We start from the raw sequence: 26,394 nt of genomic DNA, 5'->3' as shown, positions 1-26,394 counted from the left end.
GGATGAGAGTGACATGCGCTGAAGGGGGGCTTCGCTCTAAATGATATCTGCTCAACTATAACAAGCTACAGTAGGTAAAGCTCCATTGAGCTCAGCTTTCATATTTAGCAATCTAACACCCACCGGTAGTGCGTTGTGATTTAAAAGTACAGTTCTGACCTAGACTATGGATGCCCTCCTTGGTGTCCACCAGCTGAACAGTGATGTTACACTGAGTCTGGTCGAGGTAGCCGGTCCCGTCAGCAGCCAGATGTATAATCACAGCTGCCGCCACCATGGGATGAGAAAAGTGGGCCTGAGGGGAAAGAAAACAAAATGATAAAAGTTAGGCAATCAATAACTACTGTATCCTCTCTCTTAGTCTGTGTCTCTTCTTTACTTACACTTGCTATTTTGAATGCATAAGTGAGTGGAACACTGACAAGTATGGGAAAAATGCAGTGCACTCTAAGTAGCCCGATGTACTCAAGTGAGCGTGGAACGCTGGTCACTTCTCACCCTCAATGGTCGCCATCTTTGCTACTGTACGTAGCGGAAGGGGAGGGGCCACCAACCTATTTCATCTATTTCAAACTTGTGAAAATGTCGGGCGGGGACGCTACAGCGTTTGCGATTGAAACAGCGAACACCGAACTATACAAATTTAAGTTATACATGTGTTTTTTTTCACAAAGTACCACTACACTGTTGTCAGATAGAAGCCATTATTGGGTTAATTTATCTGTCTGAATTGAAATATTGCCGATGAGGTGTGATGTCCGTGGCTGACTGTCACCGGCTGATCAACCGAGCTTCTGGTGAGTGCACAACAGCCGTGTGCGATTTGAGTGATGTCCAGTATCTCGCCTTGTTCATTATCTTCTTATATTGTCACCTCTGGCGATTTTAGACTCTTTTTAAGGGTGCTCAAGCACACCTCAATTTCATCTCAGCATCCCTAAAAAATAAATATCAAACCAAGTGATCCCGGCCGACATTACCGTCTTTAAGAGGCTGTAGCAGACTCAGTATTAAAGCTAGAGTGAAGATAAAACTAAACCATTTCATGTTAGCTTGTCGGGAAGGAGGCTAAATAACGCTCCAAATTTAGGCTACATTTTGGCGAGAGAAAAACCGGCATGGCGATTTTCAAAGGGGTCCCTTGACCTATCGCAGCAAAACATAAAGACATTCCAACATAACTTGATGCAGAAAAGACAGAAATTGGTGCATAAAAAAAATCACCAGAATGCAGGAAATGAAGTGTTTGAGGCTCAACATTTCCTGGAGGAGGACCCCAAGACTAGGGCGTGCACCAATACCGGATCCGATATCGGGCCAATACTGACTCAAATAGCTGGATCGGATATCAGTGACAATGGGGCCGATCTATTCAATTAAATTTTATGTTTATATACTATATACATTATATACTGTAATTTGAATTCCTGTTTATGTTTTGACCAATTTGCATTAAAAAGGTTTACACCTGAATTTTTATTTCTGTTTATTCTGAAGATTTTTTACCAAGTTGCTGGTGTATGATTTATTAATTTAATCGGCCGATACCCAAAGCCCATGTATCGCTATCGGGACTGAAAAAGCCAGATCGGTACATCGCTACCCCAGACCCTCCGCTTAATATGTAATAGATACATTTCTTAATACTTCTTCCTCTCTAAATTCAGGCATCACCCTCTAAAGTGGCATCAATATCAGGTGACACAAGTTAACTATAGTATCCCCACAAGGTAACTGAGTGTATTTTTTTTTCCAAATGACTGCACCAAAATGCATCAGTCCTTTCAGATAGGTCTTACCTTGAGCCAGTAGTTAGGATATCCCCAGGTTGTCTTATGAGCCTCACGACAGGGGAACCATGCGTACTGGGAAACTCCATCTGATAGATCAAACACCTTGGACTGACATGTCTAGGGAAACAGAAGAGAAGAGGGAAATTGGGTAATTTTCTATGCATCCCTCTAAGTAAAGCCTGTTATTTTCCATTTTGTAGGTCCAAAGATTTTGTTATGTAATACGCGTAAAGAAGTATAAATAAATGTAAGATAAAATTGAGGAACATTTTAAACAAAATGTCTCAAAAAAGCTAACAAGAGATTCCATTGGTTGCTGTATCGTCTTTGAAAAGTTTGCTGCTTCTCTTCAACTTGTTTCTCACCACAACATGTCAAAACATTGGCCCAGTAGCTTACTAACTACTGTATTTTACACAACCTTAACAAAGCTTCAGTTTGGTTACTGTCTTGGCCTTCAACGCTGTGACCCCTGTTTTTCCACAGCTGTCAGCTGTTTGGGCTGACGTGCAGCTGACGTGCATTCTGTGCAGCGCTGTTTGTTTGTGTCTTGTCAACAAACCCGGCAACTTGTCATGTGCTAACCGCCCGATGTCCCTCCTTTCTTCGTATTTTTGAGTCTCCCTTGTACTAGTCTAGTGCGTTTTTTTGTGTGTGCTCACCTTGTGCCGGCTTTTTAAAAACCCTGTCATGCCACACCTGCCCACTAGAAGCCCTCAGAGAGTTTTCATGATTCCATGCAACATGTGAATTAGTCACCTGTGTCACACAGCTGCACTGCATTTACTCAGAATCAGATCCCTTTTGGATGCCGATTTTGATATGATAAAAATATATATATGTTTTTATACCTTTCTTCATTTCAAAACGTCAGTCTGGATCGCCACTTTGCTGTCTTTCAGAGGCTCTAGTAGGTTCAGTTTCAGGCAGTATAAATGTGTTATTTTCGCCTATACTAAAATGGTGTGTTTGAATATTTCTGCATACTGGGGTCCCTAAACATTCTTGAGAGTGAGACCATTTTTAAAAAATTGACCTTATTGTATAAGATGACCTGTGGTGACCTCTAGGATAATCACAGTCTCATGAAACGTTACAGCCACAAACTTAAGACCTAGAGCATTCAGAGGATGGATTTCCTAGCTAGATTGACAATAAGGGGGTTTCTGAGCAGTTTACACAGCAGAAGTGCTCGCCATCCAATCACCGAAAAATGCAATTCTTGCAGAAATCTCAATATGTCAAAAGTTTTTGATCCCAAATCACAGCATGGCTTTTTCTGTGGTGTTCCTCAAGGTCTTGGTGTCTTAATGTGGTATTTTTTAGGGATTATTGATCATTTTCATCAATTCTTGAGTGGTAAAAAAAATGGTTACATTTAGCACCAAATCTGTGTAACCAATGGTATCAACCCCAAAAAGTGCTGAAATAAACTTATGAGACATAATAGAGCATGAGAATGGAAACCATATACTTTGATCATAATGTTCTAAACCCTTATACACTTTCACAATTCATTTTAAATAATGAATTAATTCATGTAAATTTTTGATTCATGACTAGAACAACTTGACACACAGTGCTGAGCTGCATCTCAAATTAATCTTCAGGTTTCCAGCTTTCAGATGATGTCCACCACTTCTACGTGACATCTACTGTTGACCTGATATCTTCCCCTAAAGACCCCCTGTAAAAAAGACTAAAACGGCTCTATTGTTGGTCACAGAGGATTCATGAAATACTACTACCTTGCATGAGTATTGGTAAAAAAAAAGAAGTAAGATGTAATGGTAGAAGAAACAGAGTGAACAATCTGAATAAATGGTGATATTGATTAATACTGCTTAAATATGTGACCTGGCAATTGATATGATAAATGACACTCAAACTGTCAAGAGTGCAATTTAAGTTAACTCAAACTTAATAAAGAGAGTCAGTGTTCTTCCCAGAGGCTGTTGAATATGGCACTGAGTGCAAATGCCAGCACACTCGTGCAACCAGAGATCTGTCCTACCGCAGAGAAAAGAGGGGGTTTGTGAGTTATGGTGACACTGAAAATTCAAGTCAAAACAGCTCAGGTATGGTGATTGGCTGCTCAGCCTCTCACTTCACCACTCTGTCATCCTATCAGAAGCAGATACATAATGGTAGGGCAGAGCTTTAAAAGGACAAATTCAAAACTGCGCTAGTTTCCAGTCGTCGTAAATTCTAGTGACCTCGTTACTGTGGCTTTGTTTACATACAGAAGTAAAAAAAGACCTCCCTCTAGGATTTGTGTCCCACACATTATCGCCTCGTTAGCTACGTTAGGATGATGTTCGGTAAGGTATGGTGAGAAACATGTGAAAACAGGACGATGCAAACAGTCATTATGGTTAAAAGGAAGAAAAAGCGGGCAGAAAGACAGAAAAAAGGTAGATGGACACATTTGTAAAAAGGCTATTGAGTAATAGCTAACACAGACAAAGGGGGGAGAGAGGGCACACACCCAAGGACGGTGAGTTTCGCCCGCTGCCCTGAGCTAGTGAAATGAGACACCGGTAACATGAGAGTTTTGCTAGAGAGGCTACTGTAAGATCCTGCCACCGTGGAAAACTGGCCAGACCAGCTATCTGTCTATATATCTGTCCCCTGGATCTGTTGACGTGACCTTTCTGCTCAGAGCTGAAGCGGCAGAAATGAGAAAATGCAGGTGAAAAAACACCTGAGATCAGTCGCCGCGGGACTTTGTCCCAACTTGAGTACAGCTGCACAGATCTCTGTGTTGTATTCATCGGAAAACAAAGTAGTTCGCTAAATGTTGATGAAATAAATACAGTAACTAAATTAAAGTTTAGCTACAAAGTCCAACATCGTTTCCCAGCCCGACTCTGACTTTGGTCTGGGCTTGATTTAATTAACCAATATGATGATTTAAAGGGACTGTAAGCTGCTAATGAATTGGAGTCAAGACGAGCCGGGAAGGTGACAAAAACCCTTTCTGCGTGCAAATTGATGACTTATTCGTGTAAACACAGGTGGCACTAGCTACACCTTCCTACACACACCCCATCTCCACTCACCCTTCCCCCACCCTCATCTCCTGGTGTGTTTTTCTAACAACCCACTGTTGGAGACAGACAAACACTGCTCGGCATGCCAAAGCCCCTGCACTCAAGCAAACACCCCCGTAAAGCATCACACCAGTAGGAGGCAATTCACAAGTCTCCCATGGCTCATTACACTTCCTCCAACCTCCTCCCCATGCGATGGCAAGAGTCAAAGCACTCTAAATAGATTTGTCATTGATTATGATTTAGTCATTAAAAGAGGGGGTAAGGTTGGTGGTGGTGGTTGTAACACACTTTTACACCCAACCAAGCATGGCTACTTTGGTTCCACACATTCTGATTTTATCCATTCATCAACACTATAGGCTGACACATAGAGACAGACAATTATCACTATCTCACTCACTTTTACACCTACGGGCAAATTAGAGTCGCCAATTAACCCACGGGCTTTGGACTGGAGGAGGAGATTGGAGCACCCAGCGGTAGCCCCACGCAAATTCCAGAGACCGCTGCCAGCCAGCTCTGGAGTCAAGCTTTCAAATGTTAATTTTCTATTATCTAAAATTCTAAAATTTAATTTTACTTTTAGGGTGCTTTCACATTAGAGGCCCGGATCTGAGTACAGTTGTCCCCAAAGTCCAGTTTGATTGATTAGTGTGAACGCTCCGTACCGTACTCGGGTACGATTCGTTGATCCGTACTCCAGACCACCTTTTCAAGTGGACTGGAGTACGGATCATGTGGACCTGGGTACGGTTCGCTTCAGGTGTGAAAGCCAACCATACCAAACCACGGAAGTGAGCCGCTATTTAACGCGTGTAACGTTAGCAGTTAGCAGGTAGTTTTGAAAGGGCAGGCTTTTTTTAACACCGCCGGTCTCTTCTGAAATCTGTATACATAATACAGTTTCATATCTATATCTGTATCTGCGCGCAGCATGCGTCGATCTCATCCTCTGAGCTGCACGGCCGTGGATGATACAGCAGGAAGGTCGGCGAGAGGTTCCTTAAAACATATATAATAGACGATGGGGTTGAGTGATGTTTGTTATTTTATTTAGCTGATTTAATGTTCTGTCTGCGAAGAACGAGTTGCTCAGCGGGCAGAGAGAGAGACGGGGGGGGGGGGGGGGGGGACACAACGTGTAGAGTCGGCCTACACATCAAACTCGGTAAAACAAGAGTTTATTTAGACCAAACCAGAGTTGGTGATTGTTGGAAAGACTAACGACAACAGTATTGGTGAGTTTTATTTTGTTTCTGTCGAGTTTGAATGAAGTGTTTTACGATGCTCTGCCACTAGAACAGCTGATCACAACATAAACAAATACACGTGGGTTAAGACGCAAGTGTACTCGTGTACGGAACAAATTTACTAATGTGAAAGCTGAGCGGAGAGGGGGGAGCAATCGTACTTAGGCACGGTACGGATCAATCATACCTAATGTGAAAACGCCATTAATCTTTTGGCTATGTGTGATGTGACACACTAGCCCGTTTCCATTTAATTGTCAAACGAATTTTAAGCAGACTTTTGAAAATGACGCAAAAAAAGAAATGTGAGTTAGAGGCGTTTTCAGTAACTGGTCTTGAGCAAATGAACTCGGCTACAGAGTAGTTTGGTCAGAAATTGGCTCTATAGTGAGTTAAATGTTCGCTACATCAGAATTTATTGGGCAAAAAGCGTTTCTGTAACCCATTTGGTGCATCAACTCTTTTTTGACAAAGGCAGAAACCATCTCAAGCGAGCGAAAAAACTTTTGGTGCAACTGTTTTGATGGTTTTTCGCAACTGAATGAAGTTTTATCAAATGTTGCCGTTTCCATACAGCTTTAACAATGCCATACTGCATTGCTAGTGCAATGTGCATACAATTACGTGAATGGAAATGCTACTTCTGCTATCTTAGTTGTCAACATTAATCTTCAGGCTCAGGTCCATGATCCCAACATCAAACCCTTTTTAAAAATGTGAAATCTAGAAAACCTTTTTTTATTTTTTATTACAGCTTCAGCAATGCTCCTTCTCCTAACATGTGACAGTGTCTTCAGTTTGCTTTTGCATAGAAAAATTCCAATCCAACGTTATTCAAAAACACCAGAGTGCAATCAAAGGTTTAACCTTTGAGTACTCCGCTAACAGTTATGGACTTTGTAATCAGGTTAATTCACCTTCCTTCATGTTCAAACAAACACCCTTTTCAAAAGAATTTGTTCCCTTGCTATTGTTGTTGAGATATAAGAGTAAAGACGTCACTGTAAATGGGCTTGCATTACAGTGACTTACGATTAAATGAACAAAAATGTTTCCTTTGAAAAGGTGTGTTTAATAAGCAACCTATCACTGAATGCTATCATAAGCACAGAAATGATAACTAGAGCGCTAAAAATTTTGAACCTGGCATTGCACTAAAAATCTAAAACCTAATTTAGAATTTAATAGCTTTACATTGCAAGACGTCCTTACATAGTGTATATCATCATTGTAAAATATTTGCATGGAAAGTTTCATCCAAATATTTTTCTGGAGATCATGGATACAATTTCCTGTATCTCCTTTGTTACTATGATCAGGTGTTAATTAAGGACTGGGATAAATGCATTCTCGACAGTAAATACCCAAGGATGGCAAAATGCACATGCATTGTTTACTGCACCGAGGACAGAAGGATGGGAGCCCAGAAATATTTATAGCACTCACTTTGTCACGGGTCAAATAACAAAATCTGATAATTTTACACATAATTTGTAAGTTCACAGCATATGGTTATAATTATCAATATACATGGGCTACTCCACCAACCAAGGCAGCAGCATAAGCACTGTTACACAAGCATCTGCACAAAATATCCCAGTATTATCATTGCATACACTTCATCTAGTATCAAGAATGTACCTGATATTGATAAATGCAAGCCAGTATAAGCTGTGTCTTTGTACCTATTTTTTTTTCAGCCCCTTTTTATAATCTTTCCCAGAAAAAGTACAATTTTAAAAATGATATGGCAAATACATCAGCTGAATCCAATTAGAGCAAATACAGAACAGATGCGATTTCCTCTATCACGGACATTAGCGCAAGACCTGATCAATCAGCCCGCCCCTGATATTAGGAATATTAAATCACTGAAAAATAGTTGGAGGAAAAAGTAGTTGATGTCAAAAACATTATTTATTGTATCTTTGTACAATGTGGTATCCAGAGCCACAGATATTTACTGTGACAAGAAAAAGGTTTGCATTTGCATGTGCATGTGCATGTGTCTAGACATGTGTGATATAACAGCAATATAATTATGATAATAGAGCTTATCTATGTGTTTCCAAAGGATTTCATTCAGAAAAGCGAGGCAGTGGTCATAAACAACACTCTGAGGTAAACCGTCAAAAGAAAAGCGACATTAAATCGCGACCCCTTCCGGCTCTGAGTTTAAAGGGGCTAAATTTGAAATTCAGAGCATATCTATTGCCTCCACATGGCTCTCAACATGGCGACAGCTGAGCCGGCGGCTCACAGCTAAAGGGCCTTTTACACAGAACCAGTGGGCTACCTCCGGACTCCTCTGGTTGCAAAAAGAAGTCTGATTATGGTCCCATTTAGAATAAAATAGACCACAAATCAGGGTATGTTTAGGGCATGGCAAGGTCGCTACCACGGCGTTGTCCAGTCTGGGTGTTGTTCGTGTTTTTGTCTTACAACTTTAACCCTTTCACAGTGTGTTTTCTGTTCATGAAAGTTCATTATAAAAAAATTTTGTCGCCTGAAAATGTCTTATTCAGCGTTCGGTTGTACTTAGCTCCACCCTCTCGTGTCACTTCTGGTTGCAAAAACCCCCCCAAAATGGCGACAGCCAAATACCAAGCTTGAGGATTCATAATGGTACTCCACAAACCAATGGGTGACGTCACAGTGACTATGTCAACTTCTAATATACAGTCTACGCACAGAACGCAACAACGGCTTGCGCAGTGCCACGTGCTACGCTTCCCCATGACATCGTCGTTGGTTGGGATGGCGTTATCAGCTGTAAGCTGTGTTGCGAAACCTAAAGAAGTTGTAGTTTTGTTGTCTAAACCTAAAAAAGCTGTTTTGTTTGTGTTCAAAACGTAACATTTCATTCAGAACGTAAGAACGTAACACTTTTAAGTTTCGCTTTCAACGTAGTCGGTGTAGCCGGCCCCTATACTGACCCTCATATATGAGGCGTATATTGACTGATAACGCACATTTAATGAGCTGTTAACAGTAAAATCAGGAATGTCAACAAAAACAAACTTGGATTATAACACACACACACACACACACACACACACACACACACACACACACACACTCTGCTCAAGATGACATCACTCCTCTATATCTTTACATTACAAATAGTTGTTTGATGCTACATTAATGCTCTGAATATTGTATAGAGAACCTTCAAATGGATTGTAAAGCAAAGGGAAAAACAAAATATGCTAATTAAGTAAAGAAACAGCACATATGCATCTAAACTAAGACCTGTTTTTGTTTGCCCTCCTTCAATCTGTTATGCCTATAAAATATACCACCCGCCAGCAGACCTTCAAATGGATTGCTTGATTACAACTACAATATCACAGCAGGAACTGTTGACAAAAGACAGTCAAAAGAAGTGTCTCTGTTGGAAAAGGTAAGGGAAGGATATGGCAAATCCATTGTTTGTGAGGTAAAAATGGATATAACTGTTACAAGTGACAGGAAAAGCTGATGTTTTAAAGAGATTTGTCGCTCTAAGTGGAAGTCGTTGTGCAAAGAGGCAAATAGGAGACTTGTTAAGTTAAATAACAAAACAAAAATGATTACTTCTGATAGCCTCTAAACACAGGACGTAACACTCTTCCAGCTATACAAGTCAAATATTGAGATCTATTTGACAACTTCTCGCCTTCCTTTTAAAACAGTAACACTAACACTAGAGATGAGTTCAACTTCTTAACTCCAAAACACACACACACACAGTTACACACATGGTCTTAATTTGTACCAGCTGGCTAGTCAAACTGTTCAGACAACAGCCAATCCCCTGGTCTGTGGACACAAACTGGTGTTTGTAAATCATTACTTCAGATAAAAGGGAGAGCTAAAGTGTCTTGGGCCAAGGGGAAACCGGATGGAGGTGAGGAGAAAGCGAGTGCGAGACCGTCAGCCTCATTAGCCCGAAAATATGTCTGTACTGTAAAAACATTCATTAAGGGCATAAAGCAAAACATACACTTGGAAAGGGGGGGAATTGGAGAGTGGCGCTGTTACAGAGTAATGACAATAATAATGGCTCTAATAGCATAATGTACCACAGTCTTTCCCCCTCGTGATGGAGATTTAGTGCCAGGGTCAAGTTAGATCACCTCTGCTGAGGGATTCCTGCACGGAGCACATATCCATGTTATGCACAGACTGAAATGCATACACATATGCTATACTGTCCTTGGCTTGAATACTGATGTTCCAGATTGTCAAAATCTTGGATTGAAATCAATAAACCCCACAGACACACACACACACACACACACACACACACACACACACACACACACACACACACACACACACACACACACACACAAACATGTTCTTGGAAGACTATCGAGGCCATCAGATATTTAGGAGGCCCTACGAAGGTCCTCCCTGTATCCTCCAAACACTAGAGGAGCCCAGGAGTTCCAGGAGGATCTTAGCTCAACTTTTTTCTTACACTTAGGTCTCTTTACTTTGCACTGAACAGAGCACAACACAAAGAAGCAAGGTCATTCTTCACATCGGCATGCCTTCTTATTATAAAGCCACGCCACACCTGATAGGGTCAATTATTAAACTATTTACTGTTATACATTAACAAGCAAATATTTGTGTTATAAATATGAGTCTTAAAGTGTTGAAGGGATAGTTTAGATGTTTTGAAGTGGGGTTGTATGAGGTACTTATCCATAGTCAGTGTATTACCTACAGTACAGTAGATGACGGTCTGCACGCCCCCAGTTTGGAGAAACAGACAGGAGTAGTGACACCGGAGCAAATTAATGTAATGCTGTGGACAGCAAAATGTATTTTAGCCACCTAAAAGAAAGGCCCACCTAAAAAAAAAATGTATATCCGCTTAAGAGTACGCTATATTTAGAATATTTTCACCGCTTTAACTTGCCGTCTGAAAGCCTTTTCCAACAGGGAACTGAACTGAAAGTGAAGCTCATCTATGCTCTCCTCAGAGCCACCAGACTCCATTAACAAAAACAGTTTCACTTTCAGTTCAGTTCCCCGTCGGAAAGTATTGTAAAATAGCATACACATAAGCTGATATTTTAGCCTATATTTTAGGTGGCTAAAATGCATTTTGCTGCAAGCCCCGTCCACAGCACTGTATTGCTTTGCTCCGGTGTCGGTGTATTCCAGTCTGTTTCTCCAAACTGGGGGCGTGCCGACCGTCATCTACCGTAGGTAATACACTGACTATGGATAAGTACCTCATACAACCCCACTTCAAAACATCCAAACTATCCCTTTATGGTGATACAGCAGTGATACAGTTTCACAAAAATCAGTTTTGTTTTCATCTGTTGGTAATTTATTCAGCATGAAGCTCAACAATTATGTAAGTATGAGGCTTTGGTTATGTATCGTTGAGTTGTGAAGAAATGATCATGAGAAGCATCTACACACAGTCAGACATTAGGGCGCCATGATGACAAAATAATGTCTCATGCTATGTACCATGTGGATGTGGGCAAAAAAATGGTCGATATTATCGGTGGATTAGCTTGTAAGAGAATGTGCGTTTGTTTCTTTGTCAACAGACTTTTCCACAATCACCCTTGTCTACATCAATTTGTAAGTTCCCAATCCCCCAAAATGATTCCAACCCCATCGTCTTCAGTCTCAATGTTCTTTTTTGACTTCACACAGTCACTCACCACAGCAACGAAGCTGTTTTGCCAACCCAGTCGGCAGAAAAAATGGATACGTCGAATGGCAACGTTTCTGAAACAAAAATACGTTTCATATCGGCCTTGTATCGCGCTTGCAGAAACGCAATGCCACGTGGTTAACGTCTTGAAACAATTGATTAGGCTTAGGCAACAAAACTACTTGGTTAAGGTTAGAAAAAAATCATGGTTTGTGTTCAAATAATAATGTAATAAGATAACAATGTAACGTAACAACGCAAAAAAACCCACTATAGTTAGGTTTGTTTGATGTGTCTCTTTTCGCTATTTAAACTACGTCACTTGCTCTGACCGAATGCAAAAACATTCAACGTATCCCTGGTTTGCAGAAACGTCCAATGGCAAAATTTTTTCCTGCCGACTGGGCTGGTTTTGTACGATCCATCTAATCACTTTATTCAAGTGTGAGCACTGGTGCGCCAGGAGGAGTCGAGGATACCTGCTGAGCATTTCAGAGTTAATTGTTTGTTTCAGATCCTGTCGTACGGTCAGGTAGTGACCTAGTTTGTTTCTTTTTTTTCTGCAGAGATGGAAATTTTGGACACATGCAAATTAAGAAAACAATTTCCCCAAGAGAATATTTATCCTGTCACGGCACCTCCTAAAACATGTTTATTTCCATCAAAAGGTATTTTTCCTCTTTTCCATTCCTCCCTCTCTCTCTTATACTGTATACGAATTTGAAGCCCGAGAGCACGGGAAGCAGGAGTGAGCATCTGTGAGGCATTTGTGGAGAGAGAAAGAGCAACAGAGAGAAAACTAGTATGAGTTTCCAAGCACCATCCCATGGTTTACTGGAATGCTGGTGAGCGCCTGGTGTGTGAGGTAATGTCCTGTCACCCAGCCCCACCCATACCCACCGAAGCTCACCGTCTCATTGGTCCGGGGCTAATGATGGGCCACTTCCATGGCCTACTGAGAACGGGGCTGTAAAAGTTAGTGAGTGGGTGCAATTATGCAGTTTACCTATCCCGCTCTCATCAGGGCAGACGTGAGTAGTGACTGGGTGGTAGGCAATGCGGACCGCAAACCAATGTATAGGGATTGGTGAGCGCACAATGCCAGCAAGTTGAAAACAGATGCGGAGAATATAAATGTCCCTCAGTCAGTGGCCCCCTATGCTCAATAAAACAGGGCCAAAACCCCTGCATATTAACAGCTTGGAAATGTTATGGGGGGTCATCAGTGCCATGAAACAAATACACCAGTCACAATGAGGTTTCCACATGGCAGAACCACAATAATAATTGAAACGGGAAAAGTAAAAGGGAAAAAGGAACGCCATCCCAGAGGTTTCTTTTTAATGTTACCACACGCTTATGTCACTGGCACCGTGCCTGACGAGGGCTGTGTGGTTTGGGGGAATGTTGGTGGGAGAGACACAGTGCCAGAGAAGCTGGCCTTCCTGCGCTGCTGAAAGCAACAGCTCGGCTACTGTATGAGCTTTTGTTTTTGTGGGCATGTACACGCGTGTGTTTCAGCCTGTGCGACATCATGGCCTGCGTATTTGTTTGCATGTGGAGGGAAAATGTGTATGTTTGCTTTGCAGTAGCACCTATACAGGGATGCATGTATCCCCCACTGAAATACACAAACACACACTTCTGGGACCTGGGACAAATCTGGCCCAGTTATTGTTTCCTTGTTTTTACCGCCCAGAATAATCGTAATAAAACAGTGTCTCTCTTCTCTCTCTCTCCTTTCCCTCTGAAAGCATTACTCAACTGAAGACGAATGCGGTTATTTAATTCAGACCTCATGCACATGTTTGTTTTACATCTGAAGATGAGGTGAACTTCATATATATAGGCAATTTTCTTGCAGCGTGAGAGGACTAAAATGTTATCCCTTCTGTTGCTTATGTATAATTAAGGGGAGTGTTCTCCAGGGGTGCCCAGGGGTTGCGTCAGAGATTGCCTGGGCAGCAGCCCTCTCTGGAGAAATCACCTGGCTTGCTGTTTGATCTTAAAGTTTGAATGCACATGCACACTCCCCGCTCGTCTACACACGTGTACGCGGAGGCACATGTACATGGATACACGCACATACGCACACACACAGGTTAGTTGCTAAGGCCAGTTCTCCAATCCAATCCCCCTAGAGCAAGTTGAGCTGGCTCACCATATTCCATGGTGTGGTAGTGGGGGAACATTATGTTCTGCTCCACAAAGACAGCAGTAGTACATTTCCGTCCCCTATGGACCTGCCCTATAATCCTGCATGAAGTGTGTGTGTGTTTGCCTGTGTGCCTCTGTCTGACTGCGTACCTGTGTGTGAGCTTGATCAGGAAGGAAAGGAAGACCTTTTAAATAAGCTGATGCCACCTTCACTGTAGTCATATTTGAGGTTTTTAAACATTTTGTAACAGGCCTGACGTGGAAAAGAGGGAACAGAGAGGTTAAAAAAAAAAAAAAAATGAAAAAAACAACTATTAAACCTGGCTAGAATGTTATATTGGCAGTTAGGCATTTTTTGGGCTCATTAATGCGTCTCAACTTTATTAACTTCATACATTCTCTGGTGTCCATATGGGATTTTGATTAGATCAAACAGCTCATTTGAGGACATTTTAATGTGGGAATGGCCGATAAGAGCGGTTTTGGACCATTTTCTACTTTCACATTAATATTTATTCAATGATGTATTTTCTGTTGAATGCAGTCAGACTGTCGGTCAAACTAATTTTCCAGACTTATTTTACCTCCAATTACAACGGCTAACCCCATCTGTTCATCCATCTGTCATTTGTGTTTCTCTCATTACATCATTTCATGTCATTTCAGCCATCATATCTTTATATATCACTACTTTTGCTGGTTTTACGGCACCTGTCTGCTGTGTGCTCTTTTTCACTCATTTTCAAATTACAAATCTGAACTTCTCCTCCATTCTCTCAATCTGCACGTTGTTCTTTTGGCGTCAATCAATTTAGAATATTTAATTGCGATTAATCGCAAATTAATCACAATTTTTTTTGTATCTGTTAAAATGTACCTTAAAGGGAGATTTGTCAAGTATTTAATACTCTTATCAACATGGGAGTGGACAAATATGCTTGCTTTATGCAAATGTATGTATATATTTATTATTGGAAATCAATTAACAACACTAAACAATGACAAATATTGTCCATAAACCCTCACAGGTACTGCATTTAGCATAAAAAATATGCTCAAATCATAACATGGCAGCCCAACAGGCAACAACAGCTGTCAGTGTGTCAGTGTGCTGACTTGACTATGACTTCACCCAAAACTGCATGTGATTATCATAAAGTGGGCATGTCTGTAAAGGGGAGACTCGTTGGTACCCATATAACCCATTTTCATTCACATATCTTGAGGTCAGAGGTCAACGGACCCCTTTGAAAATGGCCATGCCAGTTTTTCCTCGACATAATTAAGTGGAAGTTTGGAGCGTTATTTAACCTCCTTTGCGACGAGCTAGTATGACATGGTTGGTACCGATGGATTCCTTCCTACGACCTAAAAATCACAAGTTGTGTTAATGCGTTAAAGAAATTTGTGGCTTTAAACTAATTTGCGTTAACGCGTTACTATTGCGTTAACTTTGATGGCTCTGCTCTGATTTAATCGAACTCTGGTGCGGTTTGTTTGGGCGGTTGTCAACGCAAACAATCGGTCCGAGATCACTTGCGAAAGGTGGATGGTCATTTCCAAGCGAAACAAAACACAGGCCGCCTATGTCGGCATTTGTTGAGATGGATATGGGAAAACGACATGTTAACATGAGTGGGAGAGGACCGACCTGGACTTTTGCAGAAGTCCGACGTTTGCTTGACATCTGGGCTGAAGAGAACACACAGAAATCCGTGAAAATAGTGCTGTTTTATAGTCATTCGAGATAAACTGGAGGAGAAGGGATTCTTGCTCAGTGCAGAGTCAAAGTGAACAAACGTCGACAGCAATATATCAAAGTCTGTGATTCCCTGCATGGAAGTGTCAGCTCTTGAGACGGAAAAGATAAATTTGCTCCTTCATATCCTACACGCCCCTCAGCTTATGATTTACTTTATTTGGTCCGCTTTAATTGGCTTGTGAAAGTGCTCTTTTACTTTTTTTTTTGTTTTACTCACATTGCCATTTCATCATGTAACTACTCTTTCTGTATCATACAATCACAAAAAAAACCTTACCAAACCACTGCCATTGTAGTTTCTACTTCAACGGCGTACATAACTCTAAAAGTTAGAGCTGGGGGTTCACAATCCATGACCCCAAAAATTAATGTGTGTCATTCTCACAAAGATCCAGCAACACATTTACATTCTGTTAACGTAGACTGCGGCTACTGAGCCATTGTGTACAAAAGGGCAGTATGTATTTATGGCTCTATGCGCCATTCATTCTTATGTTGCTGAACCCTCCCTCAGCAGTGGTTTTCAATGTGGGAGCATTCACCCATCCTTCTCCTTGGCTCTGCTCTGGTGTGTGAAGATTCAGAAGTTAAGGAAAAAAAAAAAAGTTCAGCTCTCATGTGCAAATGCTGCATATAGAGATTATCATTCACCTTGGCATTTAATGGATAAAAGGATGTACAGTATCTATGTCTGTATGTTTTAAAGTAGATTTCTGTGCATACCCCCTACACACACACACACACGCAAGTACATAACACTTGAGATTTCGTGCAGATACATGATCTCTCTTTCTCCTCAAGTGCCTTCTTGTGCTGTTGTTGCTTTCTTGCATCCGCAAAGATCCCTATCACCGCTGCCCGCCTCGCTCTCTCTCTCTCAGATACACACACACACACGCACACACACAGTATCAACACTGTCTTTAGACATCAAACAGAACTGATACACAAAACCAATACAGGACTTGTTTACTAGATCAGAAGGAAATGATGTACTATCCCCCCTACCCCCAACACACTCATTCAGAACAAAGAAGCACCCGCAAACACACACGATGAGGTTGGTTACACGTTAGCATTGTCCTGTATCAGGGAAGCACATCTCTAGCCCAAGTCTACCAAAGAGCTGTGAGCCACCAACATGGAAACATGATTAAATTAAACCGCAAAGGATGAAGTGAGCTATTAACGAGCCAGGACAATGTGAACTTTATCTTTCTGATAACTAGCACAGACTCACTTTCACAGCCACAGACAACATGGTACTGAGGCAAATTTAGAGTAAGGAGTTCAAATTTTGTTCTTAGAAATAAAATCCATAACATGTAAATCTTCAACACAAGACGGAGTACAGGTGGAATTTTTGGCGATACAATTTCTGTCCATTGCAACAAAGTTTTCCGAATGAAACAACAGTACAGTACAGTATGTTGTTTGCAGAATGCATTCACACGCATGATCTGACACTATCAGCAGGACTATCCTTGTTGCAAAATAAAACTGTTTTCTGATTTGACACCGGTGTGATTACGGTTTAGAGGGTTTTAGGAACAACTAGAATTACTGCCTCTGCCAACCAGTTAAGTTGCAGTTTACATGTCTGTCCAAAATTTCATCACTACATCCTTTTATCCTATTAGACAATTGTGTAAAATTGTCATAATTAGCATATGTATTTTTGAGTTATGCCCAAAAACGTTTTTTGTGAGGTAGGTCACAGTAGGTCACTGACCTTTGCCCACCAAAATCTAATCAAATCATCCTTGATTCTAAGTGGACGTTTGTGCCAAAGTGTAAGAAATTAGCTCAAGGTGCTCCCAAGAGATGGAACTAAGGTCACAGTGACCTTGACCTTTGGCCACCAAAATCGAAAAAAAAAGTTCAAGTGGATGTTTGTGCTAAAATTACGTTCCTGAGATATCACTATCACAATAATGGACCATATGGACGTATGTCCAGACGGACGGACGGACATCCCGAAAACATAATGCTTGCGGAAAGAAACCAATGTTGGCTTTTGGTAGAAAACCTGAAGTGAATGGCGGTCTGGATGGATGGATGGGCCGGTGTCAAAATCTGACCCATCCCCCCTCCTCTCCTCCTCCCTTTGTGGACTTTGTGGCTCTATAATGTCGCACTATTTCCACCTTTGCTCCAAACTGAGTCATAATTACTATGGCCCCCTAGAGGGCTTTGTCAATTGAACATAAACATGCATCGTTTTTGGGCATCTGAAAATACTGATTCTGTTGATTTTGTTGGGAGCTCCGTCTCGTCCATTGGGTTGATCTTAATGCCAAAAACAGCTATGAGCACGTCAGCGATTGTTTTTGGCATTTGTATAGTCAGTACATTTTATTCAATAAATATTATATAGAATATAGCTCTGGTTAATTTTTCAATGTCTCTTCTCAGATTTAAGAAATTAGGGGACAGCTTTTGGGAGAATGGCGCTCATTCCACCAGTTGGAACCCAGAGATTTTGGAGAAGCCACGAGCATTGAGGCTGGTGGCTTGTGGTGGCCCGACACCTTATTAAGACACTCAATGTTGGTTTTCTTTGTACACTCCCTTTGCACTTGTAACCTCTTTTTGTGCCTCGGTTTGCCTCTCTCTTTATTCATCTCTGTCTTTTTCTCTCTCTCACACACACACACACACACACACACACACACACACACACACACACACACACACACACACACACACACACACAACAAGGACAATAACGGTACATATTGTGGTATGGATGCTGGTGGTTAACCAGACTTCAACAGAGGGAACTTTACTGTCATTTTGGCTTTGTGCCGTGGCAATGACACAGTCTTGGGATTGTGGTTGGCTGAGATCAAAGTGTGACTCTATATGCTCCCCCCTTCCCCCCATGCCCTGTATCTCTATTATACATCTTGTCTACTATCACGGTCATTGTAACTTCATTCACTGTAAGTTTAGGATACAGGGAGTGGATGAGTGACGAAGAGAGTGTGAGCGTGTTGTAACCACAATGTGAATGCTATTTAACCCAAGAGCCATTCCAACAGCAGCTAAGCTCCTGACAGGGTCACCCTTAAGCTTATTTATGCATGGTCACTGAGTGCTCTCAACAGTTGTGTGTCGCAACATGCATCACATTTATACCTCAGTGACTTCAAGTAGAAGGAGAAAGAACTTTTTTTAAATGATTAAATAGAGTCATAGCACAATTTATCTTTTCTACCCAGCAGATTCTGGCAAGTCTACTTTATTCATGAATGTGCCATACAAATTGTATGTATTGTCTGACTTTTTCTGACAGCCTTGTTTGCATCCATGGCAATTACCTATCCAGTGACACTATAGGAAAGTCCTTAACATTGCCATGTTTCAAAGTGCGAAATAGAGGTTGTCACCATCTACAAGAGGCATTTCTCTGCTTTCTACTGCTGGGGAAGTGATAGCAGGTGTCCAGTTCTTCCAACAAACACCACTGATATAGGCTAGCCATCCCATACATTTCAGTGATTTCAGAAAAATGGGTTCTGATCTGAAGGATAAGAGCAAAAAAAAAACAAAAGGTAACTACTGTTCACCCAACTCACAAAAGCATTGTGCATATTTGTTTCTATACCAATCACACACTTTCCCCAGACTGGATTTAGTCTCAGTAATGATTGATCTTTTAACCGCAGATGTCATACTTCTCTTTCAGATAGCAACATCTAACTATGTTCCAACCAAGGGAAAACCTGCGGTGCTGAGAAATGAAGCCAACGCTGAAGTGGCAAAAATTGCAGTTCTTCCAATGGCCACCTGAGGCTGACTCCAAAAGCGATTCATTCCCCCATAGACCCCCATGATAAAATGGCCAACGTTACAGTAGAAACTGGAAGTGCACTCGGAGAGCACAGACCTCCGCCAAGGCAGGTTTCATGTACGTCCTACCGAGGGCTGGGAGGTGGAGTAAAAGAAAATGCTACTGCGCCTGCTCTAATGGCCCAATGGATGCAGAAGATCGTCGGATGACATAGGTACTTTATCACTCGGCAGTCGAGCCATTTTGACTTCATGCGCCAATGAGCAACTCTCATAGGAATGAACCTCCAACGCTGTATCCAGTTCTCTTTATACATCCATGGTATGTTTTGCTGCATCACCCGGGCCCACCTCAGCTCCACCGGCAATCCACCTCTTTGCCCATTTTTTGGATTAGCAGGGAGTTAGACTGTGTCTTCACTGCCAAGATGGCGACGGCCGGAGCCACCCATTTTGAGCTTCACGACGGCTCTTCAGAAACCTATGGGTGACGTCAAGGAGACTACGTCCAGTCTACGATTCCAATACAACAGAAGTCAACTCAGTCTCAGGGTGCTGCTAGCTCACACCAAAGCTGAGATTTGTACCATATAGCCTACATCATAAGCTGCAATAATATGACTTCACGGGTTGAGTTCATGCTCATTTTCCAAGTCAAATATAAAGTACACAAGATCTAGTGTATTTAGTGTCGTCTTCCTTGAATACAGAGAATAAGCCCTGCAGTTACCATTTCTCAATCCCCGCCATTTTAATACTGATGGCGGTCATCTCAAAGTTGCCAAGCAATTCACTACCCCAACAGCGCCAAATCCCTCTCAAGGGCAATACTGTATGCAAGTTTGTATCAGCAAAGCCACAGTGCCACATTGCTCAGAAAAAAATTATACTCAAAATCTCAGCAAAGATTTTACCATCATAAGTAACTATGCAGCTCTGAGGCTTAAACTTTGGATCTCACATCAAATGCCTCTAGGCCTTACGCATCCCTTTCCACCAACAAATTAAAGTCACCCGGGAAAATCAAACCCCTTATGTAAACAATCACCAAAAAACTGAGAAAAGTAGAATAAAGTACTCTAGATAGGGAATGTGATCCAGATGCCTAAAAAAAAAAAAGACTATTCATTGGGCACTCTATACGGCTGATTTCTGGTTGGAATCAACAGTCTGCAAACACAGCGATTAAAATACCAGACGCGAGACATCACTAAAAGCCTCTTCAAAATAGGTAACATCTTCAATGACTTTGTTTCGCTACTGATCAGCCACTGTGGTGTTTTACATGTTGTTTCTAAAGTGGCCACATTTAAACTGGATCCATGAACAAAGGCGAGCCCGCGGCCTGGTCTTCATCTCCAGAACCAACCCTCACATGCTTCGTCTGTGGCATGCAGCCTCCAGGAGAGTCGCCGTGGCCACATGCATGCAATTGCACAACTGGCTGAACAAGAATCTCGACTCAGTTATTTGAGGCCGTGTTATGTGTTACCTTTGTTTTTTTCGATGGACTACCATAAGCAAACAACTGTGCACGATTGTGCGCACGTACTATTGTGTGTGCATTTCGTGCGAGCAGATATGTTGTTTGTGCGTGCGTAGTATGCTCGACACTGCAAGGACGCGGTGTAATCAAAGTTAATTTCGAGTTGAAGAGATGGCATTTGATGCCGCCGTAGCGCATGTTACTGGAGTGGGGAAATAAATGGCAGTGATTACATCAACATGTACTGATGTTGGCGAGAGGAACGGGCTTTGAGGACACATTTTTTTGATGTAACTCACAAGCGTGAGAGAACGTACTGAGTGACAAAACCAACATGTGTTTTGTTAACCTGTGTTTGCACATTTTCCAAACGCACTTGGGTGTCCACATAGGAGTGGACAGTCAGTGGCCTTGTAATGAGGTGATCTCATCGCATACGATCCTTGGGGAACAGTGCGTTCTCTAGACTAACAATGTGTCCTTCGCAGCATAAATCCTTTCTTTTATGGTTACATGGGCATGTTCTCAGAGAATAAACCGTCTGCAATGTTGCTCGGACAGAAGTGGTGCCACATCAAATACCGAATGCATTAAATGGTGTTCCTTGCGTAAGTCCTTGCCAAAGTGTTCTTGAGCAAGGTACCTGACCACAAATGTTCAAGAATACCTAGTTCACTGGCCTTGTAAAATGCAACATCAGCAGTGGGAACAAGCTCTACGGCCAACATCGCACACACATACCTCAGAAGAGAGTCAGTGTAGCGACATGAGGCCTCCCAGGTTCAACACAAAGCCTCTCCTTTGTAGAGCATATTGATGTCACTCTTAACATCAAGGCAATGTACTGCAGGATTTTTGTTTTAACATTTGGTTTGAACATCCAATATCAATAACAATAATTCATTGAAATAATGAAAATGCACTTCTAAGCTTTGTGTGTGTGTGTGTGTGTGTGTGTAAGTATGCCTCACCCTGATGTTTTGGGCAATCAGCCCCTTTCTGCGTTGCAACGGCAACAGATCAATGCTTCCACCGGGCTTACGTGGAATCAATGGCTTCTTGCCTCGTCTTCAATAAGCATTACTTTAATGAGAGCGGCAAACTTCTGCACCCTGGGAGACATCTAATTAAATGTCCCAATCTCTAAAATTACTTAACTGGCAAACAAGTAAAAGAAGTTGGGTTTTTTTTGCAACCGTATCACAAAAATTGGGGCTTCATTATCATCATTGCGTCAAACATTTTTTTGGATGTGAAAGCAAAAGCAACCAAATCATCAGTGAATCGAAAGCCATACCCCCAAAACAGTGATGATCCAGTTTGTTTAATATCAGATTGGAATACAGGACTCTTAAACTGACTTGACTGGTTGTTTGGCGTTTGATTTCATGTCTACGTATGGAGAATTTTACTGCTTCTTAACCTCTGACATAATAATTTACATCATACTAGAATATGTAATAATCCAACGTGTCCTCATACAACGGTTCGTGTGATATTTTAGGAAAAGTTATTCTTCATTTTTTTGTTTTTTCACGCGAATATCAAGCAACTTGTGTCAATTTCCACTCGTTACATGCAAACGGTCTTTTCAAAATAAACTTCCATCTTCACAGGAAACAACTACCTTAGGTTTAGGCAGCCAAGCTACATGGTTAGGTTTAGGAAAAGATTGTGGTTTGGGTTCAAATAACTACGGAAGTGGCGTAACTTAAGTACGGAAGCTACATAACAAAAAAATCACGTTGACTTCTGGTTTCACACGGGGTACGGACACCGGTCTCCTAGGCGAAAGTTCAGTGTTTTTTTATTATTTTTTTCGTAGGTACAGCTACGAACATTGTATGAGAACAGCCTGAATAATCACACAGATAAAAGCATTGCCTTAAGAAAGAGACGTCGCAAATTCCATAACATATACAGTATACTGTATTAACAGGATAAAACTGCGTATGCCCTTACCTTAGTAACAGCAGGGTATCCAGCAGCCACCTCACCAGAGCAGTAGGGCTTCTCCTCGTGGGAAACTTCAACAGTGGAGGCCCACTGGTCGAGGAAACCGTTGGGAGTGTAGAGGCCACAGTCTCTCACGCCCGTCTCCTGCTCAAAGTCCTCACACACCCCATCGCCATCATAGTAGTAACACATGCTTGGCTCCTCTGCAGGCGAACAGACAACAGAAAAAAAGTTGTAATTTCAAATATCTGTGTTTTATACTTTTTCAGCAAAGTGAGGTTTTGAGTTCAGTCAGCCCTCGTCTAGCATGTTTTCATTTGTACGAAGCCGTACAGGTGAGTTTTTACACACTTCAACCCTCACTCCCCCTTCTCTCATCCTTTTTTATACAACATGTGTAGCCCTGATCCTTCGGGATACCATTCTAACCTTATCTCTATTACTTTGGAAGGTGAAGAGAGGAGCAGATAAAGAAGGGGGAGGAAGGTAAGGGATAAAAGGCGCACGGAAAAAAGGAGGATACATTCTTTTTACAGACATCCCACCCGGAGTTAAGGTCTGGAACTGGAAGCTTATGGATTGGAGGAGAGGGGAGCAGAGCAGGGAGGTAGCATGGGCCTCATTGCACTCAGCTCTCAGCTAAAGCAGTGTCAGCCGGTGGGGTTCCAGTTAGGGGGAAAAGGCGGCATTCTGTGCCAAGTTGGCCGGGGCCTCCTCCTCGAAATTCCAGCCCTCTCCAGCAAAGCCAAAAACTCAAGTCAGTTCTGTGCTCTGGCAATGGTGAAACGAGGGGCTACTGAGGGGGCATACAGAATACGCTCCCGCCACTCACTCAGCAGGAGCAGAGGCGAGCAAAAGAAGGGAAGGAGCGAGGCGTGAGGAAGCTCAAACAGTGGCTTGTGAAAGCTGCAGAAGTTAATAGGTAGAGTGTGAGCTAAAGAGAGAAGGAGGAGGGGGGGGGAAAAAGGAGAAAGAGTTGCTACAGTTTCTTGAATTTGGACAGGGATAGAATAAACAGATAATGGAAAAGTGGAAAGGTGATTGAGTGCAAGAGAGCCCTACAGTTGGGGGAAGAAAGTGAACGATGAGATGAACAAAGATGGATAGAGAGAGAAAATAAAAGGTCCAGAGGCTGCCAAGCTACACTGACAACATGTCAAAGCGGGGCAAATCTGACCTTCCAAAAACCATCACTTTTCTGATAGCGGGAATATGGCTTAAAAAAAATCTGATAGCATTTCCTTTATGCTTTATCTGCACCTGTGTTTACTGTGGCTTGGATTCCTATTGAGACATAACCGCCGGGTTTGTAACGCCAGGTGGGGTCATGTGAAAAGAACTTGAACTTCGTCAATTCCAGATATAATTCGGCCCAATCGTGTGAGTAGCCTATTAAAGCTCATCCAGACTGTAGCGCCCTGGCCCTGTTGTATACTTAGTGGCAATCTTCCATCCAACTCTCTCTTTCGCTATCCAGCACACTGACAGGCAGGCACTCTCTCACACATACAGACAGATGGACAGAAGGTCCCATCATTATAGTGTCAGATTTCTGCGCTAAAACTACAACTATGTCAGACAGTGTCGGACACACAAACACACACTTACACACACCCCTGAGCACTGCAGTTGGTGGAAAAAGAGCACAGCCAATGCAGTCATCCAGCAATCTGACAGGGATCAAGTGGCCACTTCACAGAGGCTCGCACATGTGTGTGCATGCATGCATGTACTGTACACACACACACACACACACACACACACACACACACACACACACACATGCAATCACAACAGGGGGGGCAAAATGATTGTCTACAGCAGGAGAACTGGACAGGAAACCATCCATCTATTCATAAAACAAAACAGCGTATGAGATGCCAGTCACTCAGCTATGTAAAATAAGATGACTCACCCTTTAAAGAAAATAATGATTTCCAGATTTATTTACTTTTTTAACAGGAGGTCAAAGTGATTATGATATCTAATGGCATTTTTATTCTTTTCAGAAAGGCATGAAGTATAGTACGCCCAGATGTTAAATCTGTTCATTCACAAAGTTAGCCTGTAGGTCTCATTGAAACTTTGCAGCCTTTCTATTTTGTGAATAGAGCTGTGTGTTGGCAAGAATCTGGCGATATGATACGTATCACGATACACTGGTTGCGATTCAATATATTGTGATATATTGCGATACTGTAAGCAAGGCGATGTATTGCAATTTTCTAAATCTAATTTTAGGAAAACTGTCATAACATAAAGAACATACCGCTGGTGCATAAAATCTGAATAAGAATTTTAGTTTTTTTATGCAATCAGAACAGTGGGATCTGCGTTCGTATTTATCACAGTCCAGGTATCATTCAACATCATGGCACTACTTTGAGAGAGCACACCTCTTTGCAAAGGAAATAGAGTATCGACTGAGCTTTTCTTTGCATGTAAACTATTAATTAAAAATCGATACCGTTTTTGAGAATCAATACAGTACCACAAAACATAATATTCAATTTTTCCGATATTTTCTTACACTCCTATTTGTGAAATAATATATAAAAAAAACAGTGTCGGTGAATTCCACACAGACAATAATATCATGGCACAGAAGAACACAGAATGTAAAAAAAACTAGTGGTCAAATCATAACTTGATAAATGTTGCATGTAAAATGTCACTTTTGGCCAATAAAATACATTTAGAAGTGTGACGACCCCTACCGCTCTGTTTGTGGCTCCTTGTGTGTGTTTCCTGTTTAGGTGGCAGTCAGAGCGGCAGAGGTGTGTCACAACTGAATCAACTCCTCCTAACTGATCATATTGATTGCTACATAAGAGAGCAAGATATGTCATTGTTGTTTGATTGTGTTTTGGGTTCTATTAGATTATTAGAGCTAATATGGGTTCAATATCTTTTTTTTATCTCCCTTGTCTCACTTTTTTTTTAAATCTTCTGGGTTTAGGCAATAAAACTACAACTTCTGTAGGTTTAGGCAATGAAACTACAACTTTTCTAGGTTTACGCAACAAAACTACAACTTATTTAGGTTTACACAACAAAACTACAACTACTTTAGGTTTACGAAACAAAACTACAACTACTTTAGGTTTACGCAACAAAACTACAACTTCTTTAGGTTTATGCAATAAAAACTACAACTTTTCTAGGTATACGCAACAAAACTACAACTACTTTAGGTCTACGCAACAAAATTACAACTACTTTAGGTTTAGGCAACAAAAAACACTTTAGTTTAGGGAAAAACATTGTGTTTTTGGTTAAAATAACTACGAACACAAACAACTATACGTTGTTGTTTTCACACAGTATGCGAACTCCTGGGTGAAAATCCAGTGTTTTGTGTCCCATCATCCCCAACCACCACCCCCACATTGTCTATACTACAGTGCTTCCGCTTCTGCTCCTGTCATAATTACTACGGTCGATAGAGGGCACTGTCGTGTTCTTTTA

The 26,394-nt window shown here is 41.6% G+C and overlaps 1 protein-coding gene across 2 annotated transcripts in view; it reads right to left on the bottom strand.

The window, feature by feature from the left end:
- The window catches only part of pappaa (pregnancy-associated plasma protein A, pappalysin 1a), a 118,176-nt gene that overhangs the window by 47,408 nt on the left and 44,374 nt on the right, over positions 1–26,394 (bottom strand). For both annotated transcript variants that reach the window (XM_074617605.1, XM_074617606.1), the window contains exons 10-12: positions 22,933–23,129; positions 1,800–1,910; positions 160–295 (exon numbers count right to left, since the gene is read on the bottom strand). In XM_074617605.1, the coding sequence (XP_074473706.1) occupies positions 160–295; positions 1,800–1,910; positions 22,933–23,129 (444 nt within the window). The remainder of the gene's footprint in view (positions 1–159; positions 296–1,799; positions 1,911–22,932; positions 23,130–26,394) is intronic.

The sequence above is a fragment of the Sebastes fasciatus genome, chromosome 19 (assembly GCF_043250625.1).
Source record: "Sebastes fasciatus isolate fSebFas1 chromosome 19, fSebFas1.pri, whole genome shotgun sequence".
In the NCBI taxonomy this organism is placed as follows: domain Eukaryota; kingdom Metazoa; phylum Chordata; class Actinopteri; order Perciformes; family Sebastidae; genus Sebastes; species Sebastes fasciatus.
This window is presented reverse-complemented; position numbering and strand designations above follow the sequence as displayed.